This window comes from Mastacembelus armatus, chromosome 7 (assembly GCF_900324485.2).
Source record: "Mastacembelus armatus chromosome 7, fMasArm1.2, whole genome shotgun sequence".
Classification (NCBI taxonomy): Eukaryota; Metazoa; Chordata; class Actinopteri; order Synbranchiformes; family Mastacembelidae; genus Mastacembelus; species Mastacembelus armatus.
The window spans coordinates 22,924,949-22,951,785 of record NC_046639.1 but is presented as its reverse complement, the minus strand read 5'-3'; the positions used below and the strand labels follow the sequence as shown (position 1 = coordinate 22,951,785).

The 26,837-nt window shown below is 37.7% G+C and overlaps 2 protein-coding genes across 3 annotated transcripts in view; one reads left to right on the top strand and one right to left on the bottom strand.

Moving 5' to 3' along the window:
* Nucleotides 1–26,837, bottom strand: part of mtor (mechanistic target of rapamycin kinase) — a 60,509-nt gene that overhangs the window by 15,585 nt on the left and 18,087 nt on the right. For both annotated transcript variants that reach the window (XM_026332053.1, XM_026332054.1), the window contains exons 29-36: nucleotides 12,068–12,143; nucleotides 9,996–10,135; nucleotides 8,409–8,509; nucleotides 7,774–7,889; nucleotides 5,256–5,333; nucleotides 4,688–4,795; nucleotides 2,670–2,795; nucleotides 1,808–1,939 (exon numbers count right to left, since the gene is read on the bottom strand). In XM_026332053.1, coding sequence (XP_026187838.1) covers nucleotides 1,808–1,939; nucleotides 2,670–2,795; nucleotides 4,688–4,795; nucleotides 5,256–5,333; nucleotides 7,774–7,889; nucleotides 8,409–8,509; nucleotides 9,996–10,135; nucleotides 12,068–12,143 — 877 coding nt within the window. The remainder of the gene's footprint in view (nucleotides 1–1,807; nucleotides 1,940–2,669; nucleotides 2,796–4,687; nucleotides 4,796–5,255; nucleotides 5,334–7,773; nucleotides 7,890–8,408; nucleotides 8,510–9,995; nucleotides 10,136–12,067; nucleotides 12,144–26,837) is intronic.
* Nucleotides 21,098–24,486, top strand: angptl7 (angiopoietin-like 7). The gene is made up of 5 exons (XM_026332056.2): nucleotides 21,098–21,638; nucleotides 22,871–22,971; nucleotides 23,078–23,272; nucleotides 23,439–23,634; nucleotides 23,749–24,486. Exons 1-5 carry the CDS (start codon nucleotides 21,272–21,274, stop codon nucleotides 23,916–23,918), a joined length of 1,029 nt encoding a protein of 342 aa, XP_026187841.1. The 5' UTR covers nucleotides 21,098–21,271; the 3' UTR covers nucleotides 23,919–24,486.

The following is a 26,837-nucleotide window of genomic DNA, read 5'->3' as shown; positions in this document are numbered from 1 at the left end:
TGTGTCATTCAGAACAATATGTCTTTCTGTTGTCCTTTGTGCCTGAAGTGAGCAGTCTGTGTATATCATGGTTGCATAAAATGTGGCATACACATAAAAGCATGCAGCTTCCTCTGATTTTTTTTCATGCTGACCACAGGTAAAATAAGCAGCATGAGCTTGACAAGTTTCACACAGCATATCTGCTATAGATAGAAATTTGTATCGCTTTTTCAAAAACATGTAGAAAAGTTGTCATGTATAACTTCATTTATGTGGAGAATACCTTGAAAAATGAAAGAAGCATTTCACAGAAAAATATCCTGTCTATTAAGGTTATAAAAGTATTACAAATCAACTGTCTCCACTAGATGACCCACTGCTGTTTCCATTCCCTGCCATTCACTGGCAAGTGTGAGTTGTGAACATCACACTTGCCATGACTGAGAGGGCAGAGTTGATGTTCCCTACTGTTCCATAACACCAGAAACACAGGATGGGTTTTTTTCCAGCTGTGTCTGTATATTTTTATGATATTATGATTCATCTGGTGAGCAGTGCAGCTGGTTCGTGCAATAGCATTGCTTACACTCACACTTACCTAAGTAGCCTACTGAGACCTGCACTCTGGGGCCAAAAATGTTATTCAACACGTTGTAATGAATGCGATGTGTGAATATCCTGTATGTGAAAGTATGTTCGGGAGGTAGACATGACCCATTTCACACACACACACACACATTAAGTAATGGGTAGAGGGACAGCAGTCGGGTGACATAACAGGAACAAAATAAATAAAATAATAAAGGTTCTTTATTTTCTGAACAGCACAATTCTATCAACCCTATCAGTCATTAGCATTATAGTTTTTAATATGAATATGTACCACATAACTCTTCACTGCCCAATTCATCATCATTCCAGTGCTGAGAGAGCAGCTGACTCTCAGCTGACAGCAACAGAATACAACTTTAGATATGTGGATGGACACAATTATCACTAGATGAAATATCACTGTGCCACTTTGCATTACTCAAACAACAAGTGGAAGCTGACTGATCGAGTGCTTTGCACATCTGAATGGGACTGTACATTATGGAAAATGGCATATAACCTTGGACCAGCCATCATGCAAACTCTGCAAAATGAGTTTGTATGAGTTTTTAATGATTGACAGTGAAGCCTTAGTGTTAAATTATTATGGGTATGGGTCGGGGCAAGTCTGGATTTGACTTAGAGATAACTGTGAGCAATGAGTCGTTTACCAATATCAAGGCAGGGGCAAGTTTGCAATACTGGACTTGTGCAGGACACTGATCTGAACCTGCACTGGTAACATACAGTGTGAAATATACAGTATAATGTCACAGTTCAACCAAACCCTGCAAAACTTATGAGCATTGACAATACTCACTCTGTTCAAGCAAATGAATACTTGCAAAACACACTAATTAAAACAATTGTCAGGATTCATTGAATAATGCTAGTTCAAATGAAATAAAATACAATTTAACTGCAAAGAGCCAACTTGAGTACAAATTTGTTTAAGTTGTCATCTGGATCAAATGATTTTAGGGCAGATATAAATCACTCCAAACAAATTCTGCCAAATCAAATTGGTTACTGAAATTCAAGGTTCTCTCCAACTCAAATATTTAACATTCTGTTCAATAAACAAAAGAAAAAGTATTTTATTTTTGTGTTAGTTGTTTCTTTATCTTGTTTAGTCTAGTTGGGGATCACATTTTAGGTCAGTCACAGTACCTGCAGAAATAAAACCAGAACATTTTAAGATGTTCACAAATTGAACAAGCTTGCTTTCTCCTACCTTGCGAGCACTCTTCCACATATACTTCATATAAGCATAGGTGACGTGTGGGTGGGCTGTGGGCAGTGGGTGATCTAATTGCTTGGAGGGGTCAACACCCAGAAGGAGCACCAGAGTCTTATGGGCCAGTGCCTGAAAAGATAAAAAGTAGAAGTAATAGGAAAAGGGGGCTTGTACACAGTTTAGGAAAAGTTTAAGAAGAACCTAAAAGGTGAGAATGTCATCTTTCCTCAACACAACATTCAGCTTGGTTATATATCAACCTTTCTTTAGAAATAAGTCATGAAAGAGTAAGAAAAAAAAAAAAAAAAAAAACAGGTGCAAGAAACTCAAACCACACCGCTTCACAAGGTATAGTGCAAGTGATTTTTATAGTGAAGTCATTTTTTCCAAGCTCTCATAATCACATTTCCTGCTATGTTTGACGATGGTCAATCCCACCAGCTTTTTCTGTGACATCATTGTTGGTGACTATCATCTATGTGTGCGCTTAAATATAATAAGAGTCTGTAGACAGAAAAATGGGATCTTTTGTCTGCCATCTCTTGCAATCAATTGCAATAACAGTGAAGTAAAAAAGGATGGAAAATTTCACCAGTGCAATTGAGCAGATATGTGGGTTTAGGTTTCTAAACATTGTGATTGAGGGTGCTGTACTATTTTCATCAGCGCCAATGCAAAGCACATTAAAATGAAGTTTTATTTCATGGTTGCACTTAACTGGATTAGAACTTAACTCCCCTTTCCTGTTTGACAAGACTGTTTAAATAAACTGATTCATTCCTCCTAAATGTTATGGGATTATAACTAAATGCTGACATGAGCATACTAAGTGGCTTCAGTTTTCATTGCATGTACTGACCAGCCGTCCACTCTTGCCACAAAGACTGGCATACTTCAGCCAAGTCCTCATGTCTTCATGGGGGCTGATGACCAGTGATCGAACCATCAGGATTCTCTGCCAATCTTCTACAATACGCTGACAACCCTGGAGCACAAAACAAAAATAAAGACAGATGAGTTAAATACATGCCATTCCTTTTTTACTTCCTTCAAAGAGAGGTACATACTTGTTAAACTGAAGAGAAAGCTAGAGGGGTACAGTTGACACCCTTAGGGGGTACCTATTACTAGTGGTACTAGTGGTTCTTGCTTTTAAAATGCTCTATATTAAAATTCACAAGCCCAAAAAAAAAGAACACAGCCACATGTACAGACCATGAGCTGACGTCTTTCAAATATTACAAGGTATTCACTTAAACCACATTTTATAATCAAGATATAATACAGACCAAGTGGCTGGCAACATATAGTAGACATCACTTGAGATACTAAGACACAGATCTTTTTTAAGCAACAAAGCACAACTAAAATCAACTCGCTTCAAAGATAATTCAATCCATCTTTGTGTCTGAAATGGGAATTTAGTTCATTTGCAGTGCTTTTTTTGGACTCTGACTTTTCCATACATGGCAGTATGTCAGGGCAATCCTTTTAGGAAGCTGTGGAAAGCTGGGGTTGGAATTAAGTACTTCAGTTTCTGAAGTAAACTTAACGTAAGGGGATAAGGGGCAGAGTACAGGTCAAATCTGGCAGGAGCTATGCAGTTTAGTCTGGATTTAACCACAAGAAATGACTGCGCCAAATTATCATGTTCATCTAGCAAAACTGAAAGGAACAACTGTGGATCATTGGTCATGGGTGGTGAACACTTGCATATGTACCAGTTAACTCCTGCACAGTCTTGAGAGAAATACAAACTTGATGGACTGTGGATAACGTGGGTTTTTGTTTATTGGTGAAAAGTATTTTCCAAAATGTCAAGAGATAAGGAATGCCAACGGAGACAGAGCATGCAGTATTATACAAGCTGTATTAAACTCAGCTAAATACAAGCTGTATAATGCTGAGAGTCAGGAGCAGCAGATAACACATCAAAGGTTTATCGGTTTATCTGCATGACTTAAATTTTTGCTGAGGCCTTTCAAATAATCGCATTTGATTGAGCAGTAAAATAGCCAGCATGAACTTTAACAGTATTATCTAACATCGAACGGCATTTCTCTCTAATTCCGAAGAACTGGCAGGCAGCAGATAAACTACTTGTGGATTTGTGGTTCTTCCATATGTTCTCCTGTCTCATTGAACCACATGCATAATGCTGTAATTCACAATTATTAATAATGATAATATTAGTAATCACAATCAGTCTTAGGAAGCAGAAAGAGGTTTATGGGGTTATAGCTTGATTTTAACAAAATTTGCCTTCCTTTAATTCCTGAATATTCCTACAAAAGGTCAGTTCATGCTAGTGATGGTGATCTGTAGTGTGTAGTTGTGTTTGGAAGCTCAGATACAACTACCCAGATTTATACTAATTTAAGTAAATGATGTATAATTGCCTTAAACATATGTTCCTTTCACAACATCAGACCACCTCCAGAAGAATAACAAAGAACTACAATGACAAAGAACTTGTAAAAGTAGATTTTAAAGTCTGCTAAAAGCATATCATTTAAAATGTTCAGGCATTTCCTTTGTTGTAGTATAAGTGATTAACTCTTGTTGTGTCTGTGAATTTCAATTAAGCTAGCTAGCTAATGCTAGCTTTGGTTTTATTACTAGTGACATTTATTAACTGTTTCAAAAAACTTGACCAGAACATGATTTTATTTTTATACAGCTCCTATGAAATTACTTTAAAAAATGTTGAAATAAACATTCAAACATATAGGATTGTGAAGCCACACTTAGATGTTAGCGTGTATTTGTAATGTTTCCCATTAGTACCACTAGTCTTTCTAACATCTGTTGTACATTGCATTTGGAGCGTGTGTGAGTGAGTATATGTGTGTGTCTTATGTCAAGAGCAGTACTTACCTGAAGCCTCTCCCACCATGTTTCCCGGATGATGTCCCTCCTCTCTGGCACCAGCTTGTACTGGATGACTTCCTCTAGCTCAGACAGCATCTGGCAGGACACCATGGCCTGAGAAGCAAATAGACACACATTTATTCTTATCCACACATTCATCGTTATAATGTAATTTATTTTGCCCAGATCAGACTAAAGGCCCTACTGTGCAATATAAAAAACGATCATTAAAGATAATAAATATTTCCAATTCTGTGACTCATCAACTAGATCTGTGAAACAACATTCAGAACCTAGATGCCTGTTTAAACGTGTTAGATGTTCTAATAGTGAAACTACAGTGATCAAAACTAGGATCAAATGGTTTTCATATGAGGTTTACCTGACAATTCTATACGTGAGGAACACTGCTGTTTTAAAGATTCAAATTCTGATTTGAATGTTCGCTTGGATAATTCCACATACAAATGTAGAGAATAAAGTAGGAGCATGAAGCCTTCTGCACGTGAATGCTATAAAATGGTGAACTGAAACCAGGGGTTTAACATTTTGGCTGTCTTAAAGGAACACTTACTCCGTAGGCTCGACTGTAGCTCTCGCCTGCCATGGCTGTCAGTTCAGCATCCAAGAGGTCTCTTGCTTTGTCAATACACTGCATTAAAACACACATTTCAGTGAGAGTCTAAACATTAATTAAATTTGTAGCTGTACAATGTGACCCTCCCATATTTGTTTTTCATATTTTTAGAAGTCTGCACAAATGGTTCATACTTAATGCCAAACAATGACAACACTGGTTTAATCCATGACTTGCTTTTCCAAGATACTCACCAGAAAATCTGACAAAAAAACACACCTTGTATTTTGTTAATGTAATGATAGCATGAACCTAGAATGCACCATGACATAGCATCACACCATGCACTAAACACTCCCTACATCAGGGCCAGCTGGGATTGGACTAAACCCAGAAAACATAAAAAAAAAAAAAAAATGAAAAGAGGCAAATCCTTTGCACTTAATACTTGCCAACTTTGACACATCAGTGCAATTAGAACTGGAACGCCTGCATGTATCACAAAATGGTTTGATGAACTGCTGAGTGCCCAGTGGTTTCTGGGCAGAGGTAAATTAGCTGTTCTGAGCAACAGTACGGAAGTTATGTAACCATGAGTATGGATTATAAATACATCTATTAAAATACTATCCAAATATCCATGCCCATTAAGAGATAGGGAGAAAGGAGTGATGAAAAAAACAAATTAAAATGGGGAGTGTTAGTCATGGTTACTGCTATGAATGTGATGCTAATTCTCGTTTTCATGATGTTCAGCCAACTGTCAGTTCACATTCATGCACCAAAAATGTTTTTCCTATCTTCCTGTTCCTTGAGTGTATAACTGTATTTTACTGGCTGATCTGTGAAATTCCAGCTCCCTGATTTTCCTACCAGGTCTACATGTCTCCAAAGTCCAGGATACTGCAGACATTCCATCACCAGCGAGACCCCCTTATGGGTGGAAAAATAGTAACTGAGATAAAGACCTGATCCAGCTCAGCAAACAAGGACACAAGTATTGTGCCTGAAAGTCTGCTGATTTCCTGGGCCTCTACAGCTGATGTTTTTGGGAACTGTTATTAGTGGGATGTTAAAATGACGCATCTTGAGGAAGTTCTCTGAGGCCAGAACACACAGCTGTTTCTGACCCACTCCCGTGAATATTTTTTCTGTGGAAATGAAAAGGGGGAATGGCATGCCAAAACACCTCTTCAGGCATGTACAACAAGAGGAGGGGTTTTGGGAGGGTGGTTGGGATGAGGTGACAATGAGGCTCTTTCTTTCATAGCCTCCAGTCAGTTACAGTGCTGTTTACTTCTGAATAACTGTGCTGGGGCCTCACTGGAAACGTGCAGTCCAGACGACTCCTGATAAATGCAGTGTCTGGTGTTTGGCAGCACAAAACAAACCATGATCCAACCTTCCACTCTCTTACATAAAGTGTTCACTCGTGCACTTACATAGGTTTAGGTTCAGTGAGATTCCTTTATCATTACAGTGTGGCATGAAGGCCTCTGTGTGAGTCTTCAAAAAGAACAACTCTGCTTTGTTTGTCTAAACCATCAGACAGTAAACAAACCAAACAATGCATCATGAATCCTGGTACAACAAACTTTTAGTGAGGGTGCATAACTATACATCGTCTCTGGAACTGACCAACATTGGGATTTATAGAGAAACGTGTGATATCCATCTCACAGAAGTTGCCTAAACTCCAAGAACACATGTCTGGTTGTTGGGAGAACACAGGGAGGGAACTAACAGCCCTATGGGATTTAAAGGACCTAAGTGCAAGGATTACCAATGACATACTAAATTCATGCTTTCACTCTCCTTCCATCTGCTTTTTATTTATTCCTCTTCATTCATTGTGAGTGGCCTCACTGTCAGTAATTGCCAAAAGTCTGCCTTCCCTGTCGATGCAGAATCCTGTAGGCCACACCTGGATCGGATGGGGAACAACAGTGTGCAAGTCTCCAGAGCTTTGTGGTGAAAAAGGAACTTAAAAAATAAGTAGAGATAAAGTGGAGGAGCACGTGTTCAATGGCATGCAGTCTGAACAAATTCATCCCCAGGGACCATGAGCTCATCTATGATCTCCAACCTTCATATACCCTGACCTCCACCAGAGTGCCTTGACAGAAGAGGAGTGGGCTCTGTTCGTCTGGGACTGAACTCTTTGATGATTTCCAGTTTTAATGGTTATATAATAGTTCTATGCCAAGGAACTACCACATTGTAAAAGTAAAACAAAACAACCCCTGTGCATTTTATTCCTTTTAATGAAAAGCCTGAGCTGATGGGGGAATTTGATCCTCCCTAGAGTAGCTCTAAAAGTTGTTTTTAATGTTTCTTTACAGTATTGGTTTCCAATTTTATACCCTGCCATAAAGACTAATGAAAATTCCAGAAGTTGTAAGGCTAGGCGAATTCCCATGTGGCCTGTCTCATGAAAACAAAAATACAGACTTTTAATGTGTATTTAACAAAAACAGGCTCCACTGGATGTTCAGTGAGTGATGATGTAACCCACCTGCTGGGCCAATGAGAAGAGGTCCTGATGCAGAGCTAGCACTGCTCTATAAAAAGCACCATCGTGTGTGTCCCTTGGGATCATACATGTGTACTCCTCCATGCTGTCCCAGTGCCCTGGAGAACAACAATTAAGAAACAAAATGCACAAAGACAGGCTTATGCAGGAAGTTTATGATAATGAGCACAAAAGTTAATTATGGATGTCTTACAGCTGACTACTGTCATAAGTGAGCTTGCGATAATCTAAATTATTGCAACTTCAACACTGTGCTTCCCAACAGCAACAATAAAAATTGTATGAATCAAACCCACAAGCCGCAAACCTCAAAGGTTGCTTCTGCAGCATGGTCCCAGCTTTTCTCTACCATTGCATGTTACATTATGTCAATGTTATGACTGGATACTATTCCCATCTGGTTATGAGAGGGAGTCTTGGCAAGAGCTCTTAGCGTTTTCACTTCTGCTTGGTTTGATTGCATTGTTGCAGTGAGTTGCAGAGGATGGTCTGAATGCTCCATACACATGCTCCTTAAATTCCTTAAAACCTGATGGTTACTATATTGTCAATTGTTCACATATTTTTATATGTTTAAATGTTAATTCATATATGATATGAAGTATTTGAGTGGCTACCTAGACCCCAGGCGGCAGCAGCAGCCATACGAGCCATCTTAGCCTGGGTGTCCTCACTCACCAGCGTCCACTCCTCACAGCACTGTTGGTGCAGCTGACCCCTTGAAAACATTAAAAACAAGTTTCAAATGGTAGAAAACAAATTCAGATTTTTTGTGTATAATGATCAGAGTTATGATGGCAGTCCCATAGTGTCTTCACAATAATTACTTCACATAATCACATAAAGATACAGACTGTTACTGGACACACTGACATCTGCAGGGTTAGTAAAAAAGTGAACAACCCATAATTTTGTTTCCTGGTGCAATGCCATCTGGAAATATCTGCAAATCACATGGTGTCTATGAGCTGTGTGAACAATCTTTCACAACTTGTCTAACGTGATGCGAAACAGCACTGGTCTTTCTGAAGAGCTGAACAGGCTTTTCTGAAGTCTAATGATAATGCATACATTTCAAGACACCAAATTTCCTTCTCCAGCTCCAAACAACAACTAAAAAAAAAAAAAAAATTCACCAGAATAGCAAAGCACTTCCAGCTAAGGATGTGATGGCAACTGATTGCAGATAAAATTTGGTTCTGTTACATCTGTTATTTATTTCTTCATGGGTTCTTAAAGCATCTTAAACATCTTAAATCAGTGTACCGTCTTGACAACAGTTTGATAATATCAAGCATCCCAGAAAACAGATGGATTTCCCCATTAGGGTTATGTGTATTCAATAGAAAGACAAATTCCTCATTAACAACAATCAGTCCTGCATTGTCCAAGGGGAGATCAATGCACCTCACGTGTTTTACAGGCAGGATGTTGTAGGAAGCTGTGATGAGACAGACATAGAAAAAGTGCAAGAAGAATGGACATAGAGGAAAGAGAGGGGCAGGTGTGGATCGGGATCTGTGAAATGAAGCTGTTCTCCAGCTGTCTGGCTGTTGTATAACAGGAGAGCAAAAGGTACAAAAAGCTCCATTACACTGGGTGCATCTGTGTCTACAGCAGTCTGGCAGAATGAAGAGGTTCAGTACACCATCATTCACATTTTTGGAATTTGAATTAAAATGGTGCTGTAAATCCATTTGTTTACTTATGTGACAAGTCTTTAAAATACACTGCATCACTGGTGCACTGACACAGGTGTTTTCAGTTGAGCCTGATTGGACCTATTCTCAGAACAGTGTGCACCAGCTGAGTTTAGATAATGTCGACCTTACTCTCATTAAAACAGTAAATTCAATACTAAACAGTAAATTCATACTAAACCTTTTCTAAGGAAAACACATGCAGGACCCCTTAATTTGAGCAAATAAAAAGTTCGAGATTCAAGAGCTCACAGCAAAATAACAACCTCGGACACCGTCTATCCATTAGAGGTAAGGTTAAGAGCTGTGCTATCACATTTATACCAAAGAGCCCAAGGTAGAATTTGATTAAAAAAAAAAAAAAAAAAAAGATGAGGCATTAAAAATAGTGTCTCTTTATATATTAAAATACATATTAATGGCTCTGAGACATGAAGGCTAAAACTGACTGAATGAGTTGTTGCAGCAGTACTGAACTCACAACAGATTTGACAAATACCATACCATTCTCCCAGGGCCTCTAAGCAGCGCATTCTGCCCAGGATGAGTTCTGGATCCTCTTTGTTCATGTCGATCTTCTTGTCATATGCCACCAGGGCATCCTCCCATTCATGCAACTTCTCATACCAGGTGGCTTGGATTTCCTAATGTGAAAAAAATAAAAAAAATAGCAGACAGGAAGAAACATTCAACTGGAACAATATGACTTTGAGAATCCACAAAATTAACATGAACGTCTTCTGTGTCTCATCACAAAACCAAAACATGTTTCTTATCTTGACCATCTGACAGTTTAATAAATTGCTTTAGTGCATTTGCATTCAGACAAGTTCCACAGCTAACTTTCATTATAAAACAGCATGACTGATGGGAGATTTTCAACGTGATCAATTCTTGAGCTATTACAGCTATTACATGTGCGGGGAAAATGACTTCCAGGTACTGACTTCTTTTGGGTGGCATTAACCAATGATAACATGCATATATTTCTTACAAACTTAGATTAACTGATTATTCCAGGCCTTTCAGCTAAAAGAAACCTTCGACAAAATCAAGGGAATGCATTTTTCTGAGAAAAACTAAATTTGGTTTGTGTCTACTCACAACCATGAGTAAACAACATGCAGTATATTTTGTATTCTACTGCAATTCATTGAAACTATGACAAATGTGGATTGCAGATAGAAGACATCATGTATTAGTAACTGTTGGCTAATGAATCACTGATATTATTTACTGTCAGGCAACTAATTACCATATTGTATACTTTACACTAGTGTGCTTCACTTTCTTTCCCATGGAGCTGTTGTATCTGCACCATGTTGTATATTTTTCTCCTTTATGTTGTAGATGATCTCACAGTGGACTCAAACTTCTATGATTATCTTTTCCATCCTCCTACCTGGATTCCACTCGCAGACTGAGTGACCAGGGAGTTGTTTTATTTTCCAAGTTATGCCTTGCATTTACTATAACTGAGCAATATTAGATTTATAGTACATGGTTTAAGCCTAAAATTATCACTGCTCTATTGTTATAGAACTGGTTTTAATATAGTTATAACTGAATTTAAAAACACATATTTCTCATAGATATTTTTCTTTTAACTATTAAAAAAATATGTATTTTGGCATCTTATGAGACTGATGTCTCTCTTGTATTTGGTAAACCATATAAGGCTCATTAATAGTAATGTGTTGTGCTTTTACATTTACTCTCTGTATGTAATAATTTGACATCAGTGATGTATGTATTAAGAATTAATAACTAAATACCTTTAATGATTTCTGATGATAACGGAGTTGAGTCTGTTGAGGGACTTGCTATTAGAAGATAGTGCTTGTATTTTATGTTATGAAGTTATGACTCAAAAACCATATGGTAGCATTTGAAAAATACACAGAACATAAAAGAAAAGTATGAAAGAAAATCCAAACATCATTTTAACTGGATGAAGAACTACACTATTCTGCTCCTTACTGTTGACTAATACTCAGAACAGCAGATGGTTTTTCCACATGTTGCACATTAAGAACAGGGTGTTCTGGGGGAATTTGTCTCAAATGACCCTCATCCTCACGTTAAAATGTGTGTATTGGGAATGGATTCTGTGGGAAGAAGTGTGTCTAGAACATTATCAAGAGTTGGTGGGGGCTGTTGCTACAGGTATTTGAAATCCAGAAGTTGAAAGATTTATCTTATGTAGAGACACTGCACTGTGGTCTAGCATTTTTAAGAGGTAGCATTTTATGACTTTAGAAAGTAATCACTGCAGCAATAATTTTCTCCTGTGTCAGTAAGCAGTATCAGCCCTACATTAGGCTTTGATATGACAAGATGTCCTACTTTAAACTTGTGCTTGTGTGTATTTAATTGGTCAATATAACATGTTGCCAGTTTTAACGTTTCTGTGGAAAAGCAGGAGCCATCCAAACCATGTTGTGCTAAGGCTGTGGTGTGATGAAAGTGGAGGCCAAACCCCAGAGCTGGTCTGAATGCAACCTAAGATAAGGTTTCTTTAAATTTTATTTTATTTTATTTTTTTTTTATTGGGGGGGGGGGGGGGAAGCACCCACCAGTTCACCAAAATGTTTCATGGCATACTCCAGCACCCCAGATGCTGCTTCTGGCTGCTGCAGTTTGTTGTTGATGCTGCAAGATAAGACAAAAACAAAGACACGCTTTCAGGGCAATTTGAACATCTGATCTCTAGTTAGAATGCGTACAACATCTAGATTCAGATCCTACTGTTATTTAAAGTCTGCCAAATAGCAAAGAGAAACAACATGTGTGGTCCAACTAACCAGTAAGAGTCAAAAGTACAGAGACAGGTTTGCATACAAAAACACCTGTAATTAAAATTTTATGATACAGAATCAAGCCAGTGGAAACACTAACGGATACTGAACTCGAATTTCAGAAGTGTATCCTGTGCCATAGACGTTACTTCAGGAAAGTACCCAACAAAATGCACTCCTAGCATTGCTAGTCAACTAAGACAGCACAATTTATGCATGCTGACAATGTAAAAGAAACATTTCCACTTCCTGCAAAGGTGTTCTTCGTGAAATGTGCCTCCTGGCATTTGTCACTTATCTGACAACTCATGTGTTGTCTGTCAAGAAACTGCAGATCCTTTTTGTACACACTACATTCACTCGCTCTGCCACCACATCTGGAAACACTCATACAAACCGCAAAACTATTACATTTGTTCAACTGCAAGTGCGTGCACAGCCAAGGCCAATACATCTGTGCAACGTAGCACTTAAATACTGGTATACACTGGAGCTCCTGAGGACAGCAGGCAAAGTTGGTGGATAATTCAGCATACGATTGAAAACTTTATTTAACTAGCACAAAGGCCGAGAACTGTGATGAAATGGCACAGTGAGCGGTTGTGCCTAAGCAGGTGCAAGCCTATTTAATGACAGGTAAAATGACAAATAATTACAAATGGTGCTATTTTGCACACAGCTGAAAACAGAAAACAAATAACCTTTGATTTCAGGGACTCAGTGCTCTGAGTTGCTAATCAGCTATCAATACAAATAAGAATAATAAAGAGCTCCACGTCTCTACAGTGATCAAGAAAGACCTGATACAACTAGGAAAGCAGCAAATCCTGAGCCATAAAACATCATTTTAACTTAATTTAAGTGTCTATATAACAACATTCCTTAAGCATGATAAAGAGTGCACATACAGATATGGATCTGGTGTATTAGATTGTTCCTTATATGCAACAAGATTTCAAATAGATTACTGCATGTGCAAAACAAATTCATTCTAATGTTAGTAAATTAAATATACTGGCTAATAATAGTACAGTTGAGTTAATGTGAAACAGAATTAAAATATACGATATATCTCAAACTAAAAAAAAAAAAAAAAAAAAAAAAGATATTCCTTATATCCTGGTCTTGCGTGACAGTGAAAATTGTGTTTTTGCACAGACCAAATTATGTAAGTGATTTCTCAAAGTTCACTGGTGTAAACAGAAGATGGAAGGTGCAAGACTTAAGGGCGTGATGGAACTGAAACAACAGAATGCGATTACATAACATGGAAACGTGAGCTCATTTTAGTAAATAAGCATTTCTCTGCGACTCTCATGGGGCTTGACAGAGGGCCATGTACCGTCTCGGCAACCATTTAAACAACTATTCCACAGTCATCAATTAACACAACCACCACCCAGTATTGTTACCAACACTGGAAACATCACACAGATATGTTTTGCATATTTTGTCATTTAAGCTGGTGCCACAAATTGCTAGTTTTTGTCAGATAATAAAAACATTTAAATACTAAATGAACAAAGGACTGAAGGTCTCCATGTCACAACACACACACAAGCTGCCAAGATATGCTAAAACTGCCCAGATGTGGTTTCATCTGAGGAGACAGAATAAGGGCTTAGAGACCCTGGAGATTCCATTGTCCCTTAGCTGAAGCCATCTGGCTGCCAGCTTCAAGCACCGACTGTCTGAACACATCCAAGGCATACGTAACATTCTCCTCAACTCTATCGAACTATTAGCAAACAGCTTCATTGGAAAGGCTCTTTGCATGTGCAGGACTACAACCATTCATTCCTAACTATAATTGTTGAGTCATTTTTTCCTGTGAGGCATGGAGAAGTCTCTGAAAAAGCTTGAGCTTAAGTTCCATCTAGTGTAAAAGTGCCATGATTTAGTATAACTTGCCATGAAATGTAGATGGTGTGTTGTGTCACCTGAAACAGAGTCCCTCGACGTTTAGTTCTAAACCCAGAATGGGGTTAGCTTGCAGTTCTTTAGTACAGAAGTTTAGAGGGCAGATCCTTTTTAAATGAACAGGATCAGTCTCAACACTCAATAATGTGACAAAACACTTTCAGCCCATATATGTTGGACATTTTTTTTTTTTTTTTTTTAAACAAAAGAATCTTTGCTATTAATGTGTTTAAATGTATCACTTTAAACAGACTCAGACAGTGTGAACTTCTGAAACATGGACATCAATAACTCATGTTTTATTTTTATTAAAAATGTTGACTGCATGTTTTTGCTGGGGCCTAATTCAGAAACACTCACATAATGAGAAAGGAGAGAAAGAGTCCAAAGAGAAAGGAATCCATGAAACACATAATTCATCATACTGCAGACTATTATATTTTGAAATTTGACTAATAAATACAACAAATAAATACACTCCAATAAAATTATCCACAATAAAAAGCATGGTCCCTTAGAAAATTTGAGATAATTTCCCCAACAGAAGTTAAGACATGAGTGATGTTCACAGAAAGGAAAAAAATCAGACCTCACACCAGGACCCAAGTGAATCTAGTTAGGAAGATATTCTTGAGCCTTGCTCATTTGTTTTGCTTGGCAAGCAAGACTCGATTCCTTAATGTCGTCCACAGTTTCTAAATGGGAATGGCTCTCAAAATACTGCTGAATGAACAGTATTCATGAATGACATGTGCAGATGACACATGATTACACATGTTAGGACAAAGTTGTTGAAATGGCTTTGATGGACGTCTGGTACGCCAGTGTCTCCACTGGGAAAAAAACTGATTTGGTTTTGTTAAGAAACCATATATTTGCACTTTTCACATGCAAAATGAAAAATGGCAGTATCTGTCTGATACTTCTATGGCCTTTGTGCTGAAGAACCATCCATTCCATGGGGCAGCCAAAATGCAATCAACAATTTTCCCAGGCATAAAGATTCCAACCATCTAGCATCTTAAGGGAGTTCTTTCCATTGTCTTAGCATACTACAGATGAAAAACAGGCATGAGAAGTCTGAACTGTTGACACCAATCACTATACTGCTTCAGCCGACCACCTTCTCTGAAACACTGACCAAGGCAACTATACATCACAAGAACATAAAAATACTTTTCCATCCACAAACTCATATTTATGAAAAAAGTATGTCACCTAATAGAAGGTGCTATGTAGAGCCTGGATGGAGAAACAATCTTACAGAATACCTTAGTCTGGCTAAAAGTTGGCACAAACATGAAACAAATCCTGAAAAACATAAGCACATGCAAACAATTGCACAGCCAGTCCCATTCAGGCAACAGTCACAAGCAAATGAAAATGATACTATCGGATTCATTTGTATTTTCAAGGTAGACAGACAGAGCTTTAAAAGATAATGATGCTGTACTACTAACTGCTGGCATGTAAATCCAGACCAATGAACAGGACAACATACAGCAGTTGTATTTGTATAAACACATGTGAATCAATGTGCTTCACATAAAAAATAAATGTAATTGTCTAAAAAGGAATTTCAAGTAAAACTGTTTAAAAAATTAAGTAGAAAGAAACAAAAGAATACCAAAATTATACTAATGAGAGTGCAGCTCCTCCAAACTCTTGAACTCATTTGACTACATCTGAAGAGCCATTTGTGTCTCATCTCTCAAAAAAAAAAAAAAGTCAAGATAAAACAGTAGTTACTTCATTCCCAACATAGGGAAGCACTTATCCCCTGACTTGGAAACAATTTCACTGAAATGGCTAATATCACATGTCTCAGTAAGACATTATCGAAGTCACTCAATGATTGTGTAATTTTAATAATTTTCAGTTTGTTTGTATTTCCTGAAATAAGTTAGACATGTTATGGAGTCATTGAGACATCAACCAGAGAAACCATTCCACCCATGTTGAACCAGACTATCACCACTTTGGGCTATCACAGGAGAACAATCATTATGTTTCCTCACTTTCAGGTCACGAGGCCAGCAGAACAAAGCATCTCTAGTGGCCCAAAACACAAAGCGGCCTGAAAACCCTGGAAGTCACCTCAAAGGAATGCTGTTGTTGCTATGTGGACAAACATATCCATATGCAAACTTAATGGAAGGCCTTCAGTTTCTGCAGGCTACATTTCCAGTGAAATTATAATAATTTCCATTGAAAGATGCCAGTTCTTTATTTTTTGTTTTGTTCAACTGAAACTGATTCATGTTAAAATTGTTTTTATTTTGCCTAAACAATGGAAATAACCAGTGGGTGCTGTTGCTCCATTTAACCACATGAATTACAACAGAATCATAAAGCAGGAAAAACCTTACCTATATTCTGAAGGTGAAACAGTATTTATATTGATTTTTGTCATATTTATACTTAAGGATACCACTTAGTTAGACATCAAAGTCACTTTGGAGTCCATTCTAAATGCACGGAGATTGCTACATAAGTAGTAAAAATAAAAACAGCTGAGTTTTTTCACTCATAAATGACCTCCTTAATTACAAAGCTAAAAATGCTATTTAACAGTCTTCATTATATTTATTTTTCTAAATAATGCAAATGTTCAGTTTCATTATGAACAACTTTGAAGTGGTTCAGACTTGTGGCTCTGGCTCCAAGGTGTTTCCAATAAAAAGGTCCTACTAGCCTTTGTGCCATGATTGTACCTCCGTAACCTCAATCCCTTATCTCTTACACTAATTTTGACTTTTTGGTTAAAAGGGTTCCTTTTTAAAAAGACCTTTGTTATGAGTGTATTTAAAAGGGCCAAAGTCATGAATATTTAATGAGAAATTGAGCCCCTGGGCACAGACATGTAAAAGGGCCCCATATATTTCCTACATTTGAGAAACTATAGTCAGTTTGTGGCCGACTTGTGCTTCTTTGTAAATTTGTACCTATTTTCATCTGTTTTGCATCTCTTCATAGTCACATTGCACCTACATTTACATGTTTCATGCCTTTTTTGTGGTTTTTCATATTTTGGTAATCATTTTGCAGTTTAAAATTGTTTTCTGATTAATTTTAGTCACAGTGTTTGTTTTGTGTGGTTTTCAACAGCCCCTCAAGGATCTCTTCTAGGGCCCTCTGACAACAGACTGTTGCCTGGTAGCCCCATTCATTAATCTATCTATGGTTGAAGAACAGTAAAAGTCTTTATTTTGGGGATCAATAAAAAAAGAGACTGTGTTTTGTTTTCTCTCTCAAATGTTTTTACATCACAGTGTCACGAAATGTCTCTGAAACAGTGCCACATGGCCAACTTTGCTTAAACAAAGCAGGGGGAACTATTCTAAAGGGATAGCGGTTAATCCATCCTCTACCCCTCCAGTAATGTTTGTCCCAGCTACTGGTTTGTGTTGTGGTGAGGAGACAGACCGTGCCTGGCCCGCATCCGTTGCACAATAGACACCACCTGGTAGCCATCACCAACCTAAGCCACTAGGCTGCTTGATGGTCTGCCAGGGCATGAAGCCTGGCACCCTCTGAGCCTGAGGATATCCTGGTGCATGCTGTGTCCCTTATTATATAAAGTACAGTAAAGTTTACCCCTACACATGGTTTACCTGAGTTAGAGATCACTATCCATTGTGTTATTCTGAAATTCAAATCCATACTAACTCATCCACTTGCTTTAAGTGTCTAAAATTAAGATAACATGCACTGTAATTTTGTACTAACTCAGACATGTCATTTATATGTCTTTCCATTTTTAAGTAAATAGCCTAAGATACTACAGAGCTGTCAACCAAACATGTCTAATTTATAATCTAAAATACACTACATCAAAAAAAAAAAAAAGGTCTCTATTACATCAACTAAATTATGTCACATTCATTGCTACTCCGAGGCTTTGTAACATGGGCAGTAAATAATAAACAATAATGAAGGACCCTGTCTTTACAATCACCATTTATATCAAATGGCTCATTGTCTTACATAATTTCAAATGCCAAAGACATGTTAAGACCATAGTAATATTATGCTAACCCATGATTTAACATTTGTACAAGTCAAACTGAAGAATTCTGTGTGGACAGAGCTGACAGGTGGAAAATGCGACTGTTGGTAAAGATTATGTAATTCACAGTTTTGAGATAGTAGCTCTGGAATCCACTGGCTCCTGCTTTCACCTCCTGCCTTTCCTGTAATTGAACCCATGATCGTGCTGCTGACAGCACAGGCCCTGTGGTCACTGTTTCATTACACAACATTTTTCCACTGTATTTAGGGACACAAAAGCCATTTGTGAGTATATTCCGACTAAAACACTTTGTTTTGTCAGCTTGCACTTATTAAAAATAGATGACAGCTGCAATTAGCACAGCAGGGTGTCCAACTTCTATTAAAGGGCAAAGAAGAGAACTCTCAGTGAAATGTGTGGGCTTCCCGAGGAAGTCATATAAAGAAGGGGGCTTTGGTTTAAGTTTAGTAAAGGCCTCTAAAATTAAAGAGAACCATGCATTTTTCACACAGAGCCTGGTGAGACACGGTTAGAGGGTAAACAGTGTTTAAAGAAGCTATTTCACATGGAAAAACAGAACAATGCTGAACACAGAAAACGGCATCCAGTCGGTCTTTCCTAGCACTGAATGACAGACTCCAGGCCCATGCCTCTGGGATGCAATGCTTGAAAGTGTGATTGGCTCACAGAACAGTTAAGGCAATGACAAAATTCTGGAAAGCAGACTATCCACATTTTTCCAAAACAGACTGACGCACATCAGTGACTTGAGGTTAATATTTACAGCAAGGTCAGCAGGTACTACGCCCCATCAAACATCACACCACATGGTAAATACAATCTGGAGACTTAAAAATAAAGCAGGAAAATACCTCCAGGACCTCCAGGAAAATAATTATGTGGTGCCTGGACTTACCAAAGAGGTTACAATCATTAAGGTTGATTGTTGTTCTATGCCAAATGCACCAATACAAACATGACTGAGCCACATAAGTATTGGTGCAGACCATGACATTGTGGTAAACTGTTAAGTAAGACTTCAGAACTTGTTGCGTAATTAAAACATGTCAGTAAAGCAAACATGAAGGCAGCCTAATATTTTTCAATTACGGTATGTTTGCATGAAGTTGACAGATGGCTCAGTACTCCCATATGCCTTTCACAAACTGAACAAATACAGTGAATGAAAGGCACATGTCAACATTCAGCTACACTAAAACAGAAGATTACCGTGAGCATTTACCAGGACGGACAGAAAAAACCTAAGGTTTTAAGAAAAACCTGATTTTGATGCAAAACTATGTAATAAGATGAAAAGTTCAGGTTAGTTTAGTTTTTATTCAAGCAGGAACGAGTACTGCACTATCCATGTGCACATACACAAAAATAACCTGATAAAAACTGATTGAGAAAAGAAAAAGTGATAAAAATTGCTCCCAAGTGCTACTAGTGGTCAGAAAACACCACAGGATATCTTGGAGCAAAATATAGGAATTCCACAGAATGAATATTTAAGAAAGCCCCTCTGAGATTGCACATTATTTCAGCCCTTTGTTTAGCATGTTAAAAACTTTAAAAGAGAAAATGACCCACATGCAGAAACTGTACAATTGGTGATTTGAACCACTAGCAAATTTTACAAAAACAACAATCACTAACCCAAGGGCTGCTTTGTCTCTCTCCATTTTTTAGATTCAGTCATCATATTTAATGCCTGTGATTGTCTCCTTCCATCCGTGTTTCCCCTGAAAATCAGCATACCCTATTACAAACATCAGTCAATCAGTACACGAAACACGCCACAGACAATTGTGTGGAGTTCCTATAAATCCAGTTCAGACAGACACAGTGACCTGAGTAAAATCAACATAAACTGTTAATAGCTCTACCTTGAATCAATAAAAAAGGCAAGTATATTTGGCCAATTACATTATTTCCTGTGCCTTCCAGTGTTTCAGAATTTTCCTAATCAGATTTTTGCAGTGGTAACACAACATGAAAACCAGCATTGTCTGTGCTGTAAAAACTACAAATTCCATCTGCTATTAATAAAAGACAAAAATAGCACTTCATTTTGTTGCTCTGTGGTTCTCTAGTAAGTAACAGTACACCTTTTAAGCATGTGGCAAAATATTAAACATTTACACATGGTGACAGCACATTCAGACTCTGCCTATCTTCTCCTGAACAAATTCTTTCCACCAAATGTATAATGTATTTTGGTATCATTTTATCCTGAAGATTTTGCTAAGCTTTCTGCTTGTCTGATATTTGATGCTGTAAAGCTTGGTGGACAACATAATTGCTTTAACATCAATAAAATACTTAACCTACAATTAATAACACTTAATTATTTGACACAATCCTTGGTATGTAAAGAAGTTGACAGCTCAGAAGAGTGAAGGATTTACAGTACAGTTTCACATTAACAGGGTAATTACAAGGTAAATTACATACAAGTGCTTTAAAGGCTAAAACAAGTTCTCAAATGTGTCAACAGTTTCTGTGGATAGCTGAAAATTGCTGAAATAAATACAGTGAAAGCATGTTAGAATATGCATTTGTACTGAGTAACAACTGGCATGGACTGAAGGTGAAATGAGTGCAGACAGTAGTCATTTCTTTGTTTCTTAAGAACCTTTTGTTGCTCATTACTTCCCTTCAACACCTGACAAACACACGAGAAATGTGGGCAAAATGTCTATGGAATGAGTGAGAGCAAGATGAGGGCAGAGGTAGTGGGAGGCAAGGGGAGGAGGAATGGGAGAGGTCCCCCACCCAGAAGGTTCGAGAGGGTCAGAAGGATGACTTGTGTGCACTAGGAGAGAGGGGGAGGACCCACATGCAGAATATTTAAGATGCTCAGGCAGAGGAGGACTTCACTGAAGAAATAAGACAGAGCCTAGGTGAGTTGTTGGTCAAAGGAGTGCTCTAACTTGTTCAGTCTAAGCTTATGCATGTATAGTATTTCTAGCAAATATCTGCCACGGTACTGACTACTTCAGAGCACCAGAAACACCTGTGACTCTGTGAAAATCTAGAGCATTTGTATGAAAATGGCAAAAGTAAACTTGAACATAGTGGCTCTGGCAGTTACACTGCTCCTACTAGCAGAGACATGGGCCCAGAACTCCAAGAAGAAACCTTCACCTCTAAAGCCTGTCAAGGGTCAGTGCTGCGATGAGGTGCGCTCTCTTAAGGTTCAGGTAGCCAATCTGAGCAGTCTTCTCGAGGAGCTGAGCCACAAGCAAGAGACAGACCTGAAGAACGTGGTCAGGCAAATAATGGAGCTGAACAAGCAGAACAGGCAGCAAGAAGCCCGTGTCACCGAAGCAGAGAGCAAGTACTCAGAGATCAACAATCGTGTGGAGATCATGCAGCTACAAACTGCACAGTCTGCTACTCAGACTTCATCAGGTGAGCATTAACACTTTTTAACCAGTACATACCCTGTTGATGTTGATCTCAAACAATTGTAGAAATCTTTAGTTTAAAGCTTTAGTTTAACATTTTTGCTCACATGAAAGCAATTTGCATTAAAAAAAAAAAACCATCCTCTAAGGAGTTTTCAAGTGTTTGCACATGGTGAAATATCCGTTGGTTACTCTGGTGCATATTTAATCTGCCTCTTACTTTCTCCAGCCTGTTGAAAAAGCTCCTGTCAAATTCAAATTGCTGGTGAAAAATACTTTCCATACAGATATGACTAAACTTAAAATGTGCCTTAGGTGCAACTTCTCACACTGTTTCTGTTTTTGAAAAGGGGGCCTTTGTGGCACAGTAAATGTTTTGAAGGATCATAGCCTTCCTTTAATCAAGAAGGTTGCTGAATTTTGATAAGATAAATTGTGGGGCACAAGTTAAGAATCATAAGCTTCATTTCACTGGAACAGAAGTACCTAAACCAGTTCTCAGATAGGCAAAATATTACATTGCATATCTATTTTTGCTGTAAAAAACTACAATCCACCTTGTAATTTGCTTTGTTGGATCTCTGACAATCTTTCAAATTGGCTGTGATGTACATTACATCACACACACTTCTTTGAGCTGTCTCAGAACTCAAAGCATTCATTTTAACTGTAGGGGCCCATCTGCAAAGCTGCCAGTAAAGGGTTCCATCAAAGGCTGATCTCCTCCCCAATTCAATTTAACTTTAACACACCACTAATCAGCACTGGCTGGCAGCAAGAGGTTAACCAGGCATGATGTAGTTTATTATTTCAATACTTTAACTGTTCTAACAGGGCTCTAACATTAATGTCACTGGCAAAAGGAGCAGAGAGCCTTCTAAAACGAAAAACTGGAGACAGGAGAGCAGAAAAGGAAGGGATGCAAAGATTTTTTTAATATACAGACTTTTTAAAGTATTGGGTTCATTTCCCCATATTGATGTCTCAGTCCTATTAATGGCATCGCCATACTCTGAAAGAAGTAACTAGGGGACTCTGCAGAAATCAAAGCCACGCTGTGCATATCACCATCTGTTTTGATCTCTTTTGCTTTTGGTGGAGGTGAAAGTCATTTTTTCATCTGTTCAATCACTCATATCCAAAAAAACCGTTAGAATTTATGAGACTCATATTTTTAAAAACTGCTCATGGAACTGCATATGGTTTAAGCATAACGTACGATATTCTTTTTTCCAGATGCCATATACGACTGTGCATCACTCTACAGTAAGAGCTACAAGATCTCTGGCGAGTACACACTGCCTAAAGATGAGTTTTTGGGTACACCCAAACTGACTGTAAGTAATTTTAATTTTTGTGCATAGCATATCTTATTAGTGGATTTTCATTGTACGCTCTACTTCTTCTCTCTGCATTATGACATATGTTGGTTAATGCTTTCAGGTCTTCTGTGATATGGAGACAAATGGAGGTGGTTGGACAGTGATCCAAAGGCGCCAAATTGGCATGACATCATTCAACCGTGACTGGAAGCAGTACAAAAGTGGATTTGGATCCATTCGAGGAGACTTCTGGATAGGCAATGAACACATCTTCCGTCTAACCAGGCAGCCCAGTACGCTCAGGATTGAGCTGGAGGTAGGTGTTGGAAAGCATGGCAATACATAAAACCATGCATAAAGCATTTCATAGCAAAAATCAGGGTACAAACACCTTGTAGAGATGTTAGACCATGAACATAAACATTCTAAATCTCTATTACTGTCTCTTTCTTAATCATGTTATTTGTGTTTTCCAAATTCAGGACTGGGAAGGAGAGAAGCGCTATGCTGAGTATGGACTTTTTAATGTGGGTAATGAACGCAACAGCTACAAGCTCTTCATTTCCAACTACAGTGGGAATGCTGGAGACTCCTTGCGCTACCACAATAACACCAACTTCAGCACCATCAACAAGGACAATGACAAATGTGTGGATGATTGTGCTTCACTGCGTAAAGGTAAATGATGAGAGTGAAGCAGCTAAAACAATAAATAAATAAATAACCAGAAAAATAATAATGCCAGCGCAAATTGACAGCAAAATCTAATTATTTTTTGTCACCTCCTTCCAGGTGGGTACTGGTACAACTGCTGCACTGACTCAAACTTGAATGGTGTTTTTTACCGCTATGGTGAGCACTTAAAGAACGCGGATGGGATCACTTGGTACGGCTGGCATGGGTCCTACTACTCCCTCAAGAAAGTCGAGATGAAGGTCCGGCCAGTGGGTTTTCAATCATAAATGCTTCAACTGTGTGTCCTTGACCACACTCACATGAATGCTGAGAGGGCTCATTAATACATGTTCTAAACTCTAGCTTTTCTCTTGACTGCAAAAGGAATGAAAATGTTCTCTGTGATAGTCTGGTAATGGTTTAGTTTCAGTCAGATGAATGTGTAATGCTTTTGCTGTGTTTGATTGTAAATTGTATTTATCAGAAAAAATATTTTATTTTTTAAAAGCTTTGATAGATGCTCTTTACCACTGTCCCCTATGGGTAACTGAATTTTACATCTTTCTCTCATTTGCCTTGAAAGCACTAGAATGTGTTTTTTTAAGTTAACACATGCTGTTTATGGACAATATAATTAATCAGTCCAGACTGGTCTGGTTCAGGTACAAAACATTATGCAATTAATCAAAAATGGATCTGTGAGAGTTGCTGGAATGGGACCAACTACCAACGATGTTTCCTATGAATTACCTTGCATTTAACAATTAATGATGCAAATGTGTAATTTGTAAAATGTGTACAGTTCTGTAATTGTTGTTTTATGTGATGGAAAATAAACATATTTTTTAAAAGAAATGCATAAGATGTTTAAAACTGAGTATTCTACATACATCACTGTCTTCATTTCAAGGATAAACAGAATATGTCATGATAAAAAAAAAACCTTGAAGTCAAAAACCCAAGATGTATTTGTATGTATTTGATGCATGTATTTGATGTATGTATTTGAAGATGTATGTATTTGCCCTGAGTAACCAACCTCTGACACTTGGCTCATCTCCTGACACCCTGAACAAAGGTCCAGTTAGGTACACATTACACACTATTCTGCTTTCAAGTTAAATCACTGTAGGTTTACTAGGTTGAAAACAATAACACCTTTTTGGTAGACTTTGAACAAAGAAAACAATACTTAGAGCATTCAAATATCCACAGACAGGGAACACTGGCTATACAGGGTCAGTGCTATATCAGTCAGTCACCTAATTAAAGCTGGACATTTATCCCTTCTCTGTAGAAGAAATGACCACAGAAGAACAAAGGATAGGAAGATTTTTCTCTCAGGTCTTTGTATTCCAAGGTCTCTAAGTATTTGAAGTTGTGGCCCTGACAACAGAAGGAAGCCATGGTAGATAGTCAAAGTGGAACTGTAACACAACAGTTACTACTGACACACACCTTTATGTTGCCATAGAGGTAGTTCTATTGATCATAATTTCTACTGACATACTATAAGAAATCTAACTGCTGCAAATGCAATTTCAAGTTATCTTTAAAGGGAGTTTAACTTGTATCAAATAGGGCTGCCAAAGTCAAAGTTATTATTTACAGAAGATGAATATGAAGGTGACTTGACCTCTGTGCTCCTTATTAAATCTGTGCAGATATTAAATCCAAATGATCATATACACTATGGTGTGCCAATGGACTGTGTATAAAACAGTATAAAAATCATCTGGTGGCTTAAATACAGCCTGAGAAAAACAATGATGAACTGAACTGGTTTAGAATCCTATGTAGATACACCTATAAGGTACAACACACATTTCTATGGTTGTTATTCTCTGACATTGGAAAACTGCATCTCATGAAGTCATAACAAAAGCATAATAACCTAAGGTTAATCAATCTGGTATGCTGGGCTACTGAAATACATGATATAGTACAAGTGTTCCTCCTATTGTGTCCATCCCCTACAATGTTTCAAGCTCAAACTTGCTATTTGCAAGATGCAGAGGTATCCCACACTCTTTATGTTCATCACATATGGTAGTGATTGTCGAATACAACAAAATGTATAAACATAAATAAAACAGACAAGTAACTAGTCCATTACACTGCACAAAATAAGAAAGTACTAATACCATATGCCAAATGCTCAATAAATCAATCATTCATCTGTTGTTCAGAATAGTGGGAAGAAGTTTTCCCACTTCCTGGCCCAAAGCTGAGAACTCTAAAAATATACACAGGTTACAAACTAATCCTTGTGAATCCTAACAAATTTTGCATACCCCTTATAAAAATGTCCTATTAAGCAGTATCTCTTCTACTCAGACTAAATATGCTGAATTTTAACTGGACCACATGAGGGAATCCAAAAAAAACAACCACTTAAATAATATTGCTCACCATAAGTCATCAGCAACTAAAAAAGCAGAAATGATGCCTCCTCATCATCAAAAAATGTGCATTTGATGTGAATGGATTTTTTTTTCTAATGCGACTACAACTCAGTAGATCCAGGTTTATGCAGTGCTTTTTGCACATCAACCTCTAGATCTTTTATGGGAAATCCTGGAGGAGCGAGAACCAGATGGGTATATTGAAAACACCAGAGTACTGGCTCACATTCATCACCATCAAGGCTCCTGAGAAATTGAAAACAGGCCCCTTAGAAACACAAGTCCAGGCACTCATAGATGAAAAGGAGGCAAGAGTCCAATTAGATGCCTGGAAAACAGATTTCTCCAAGCAATGAAAAAGACACAGATATACAGAATGAAAAAGGGGGATGGAAAAGATGACAAGATATCAAAGGGCTATTCGACAGGAGGTATGTATATATCATAGCAATATAATTTATTTATGTATTTATCAGATTAAAAACTGAACTTAATTTAATATTTGTCATTAGGCAGTAATCTACTGTACCTAATGTACCAAGCAATTATTTGCTATAAGCAAATCTTAACATTCAAGAAATACTGTGATATCTAAATAGATTACATATTTCTTTGACTCTACTGTAAAAACTAAACCAAATTTAAAACCATCTAATCTAATGTTCCAAGTAATTATAAACATTTAGGTGAAGTCAGTTCTTCTTTGAAATGTTCATGTAAAAAAAAAAAAAATGCTGTTTTCACTCAAACACAGTCAAAGAAAGGTGAGTTCAACAGCTCACTGTTTATAAAAGTTTGGGC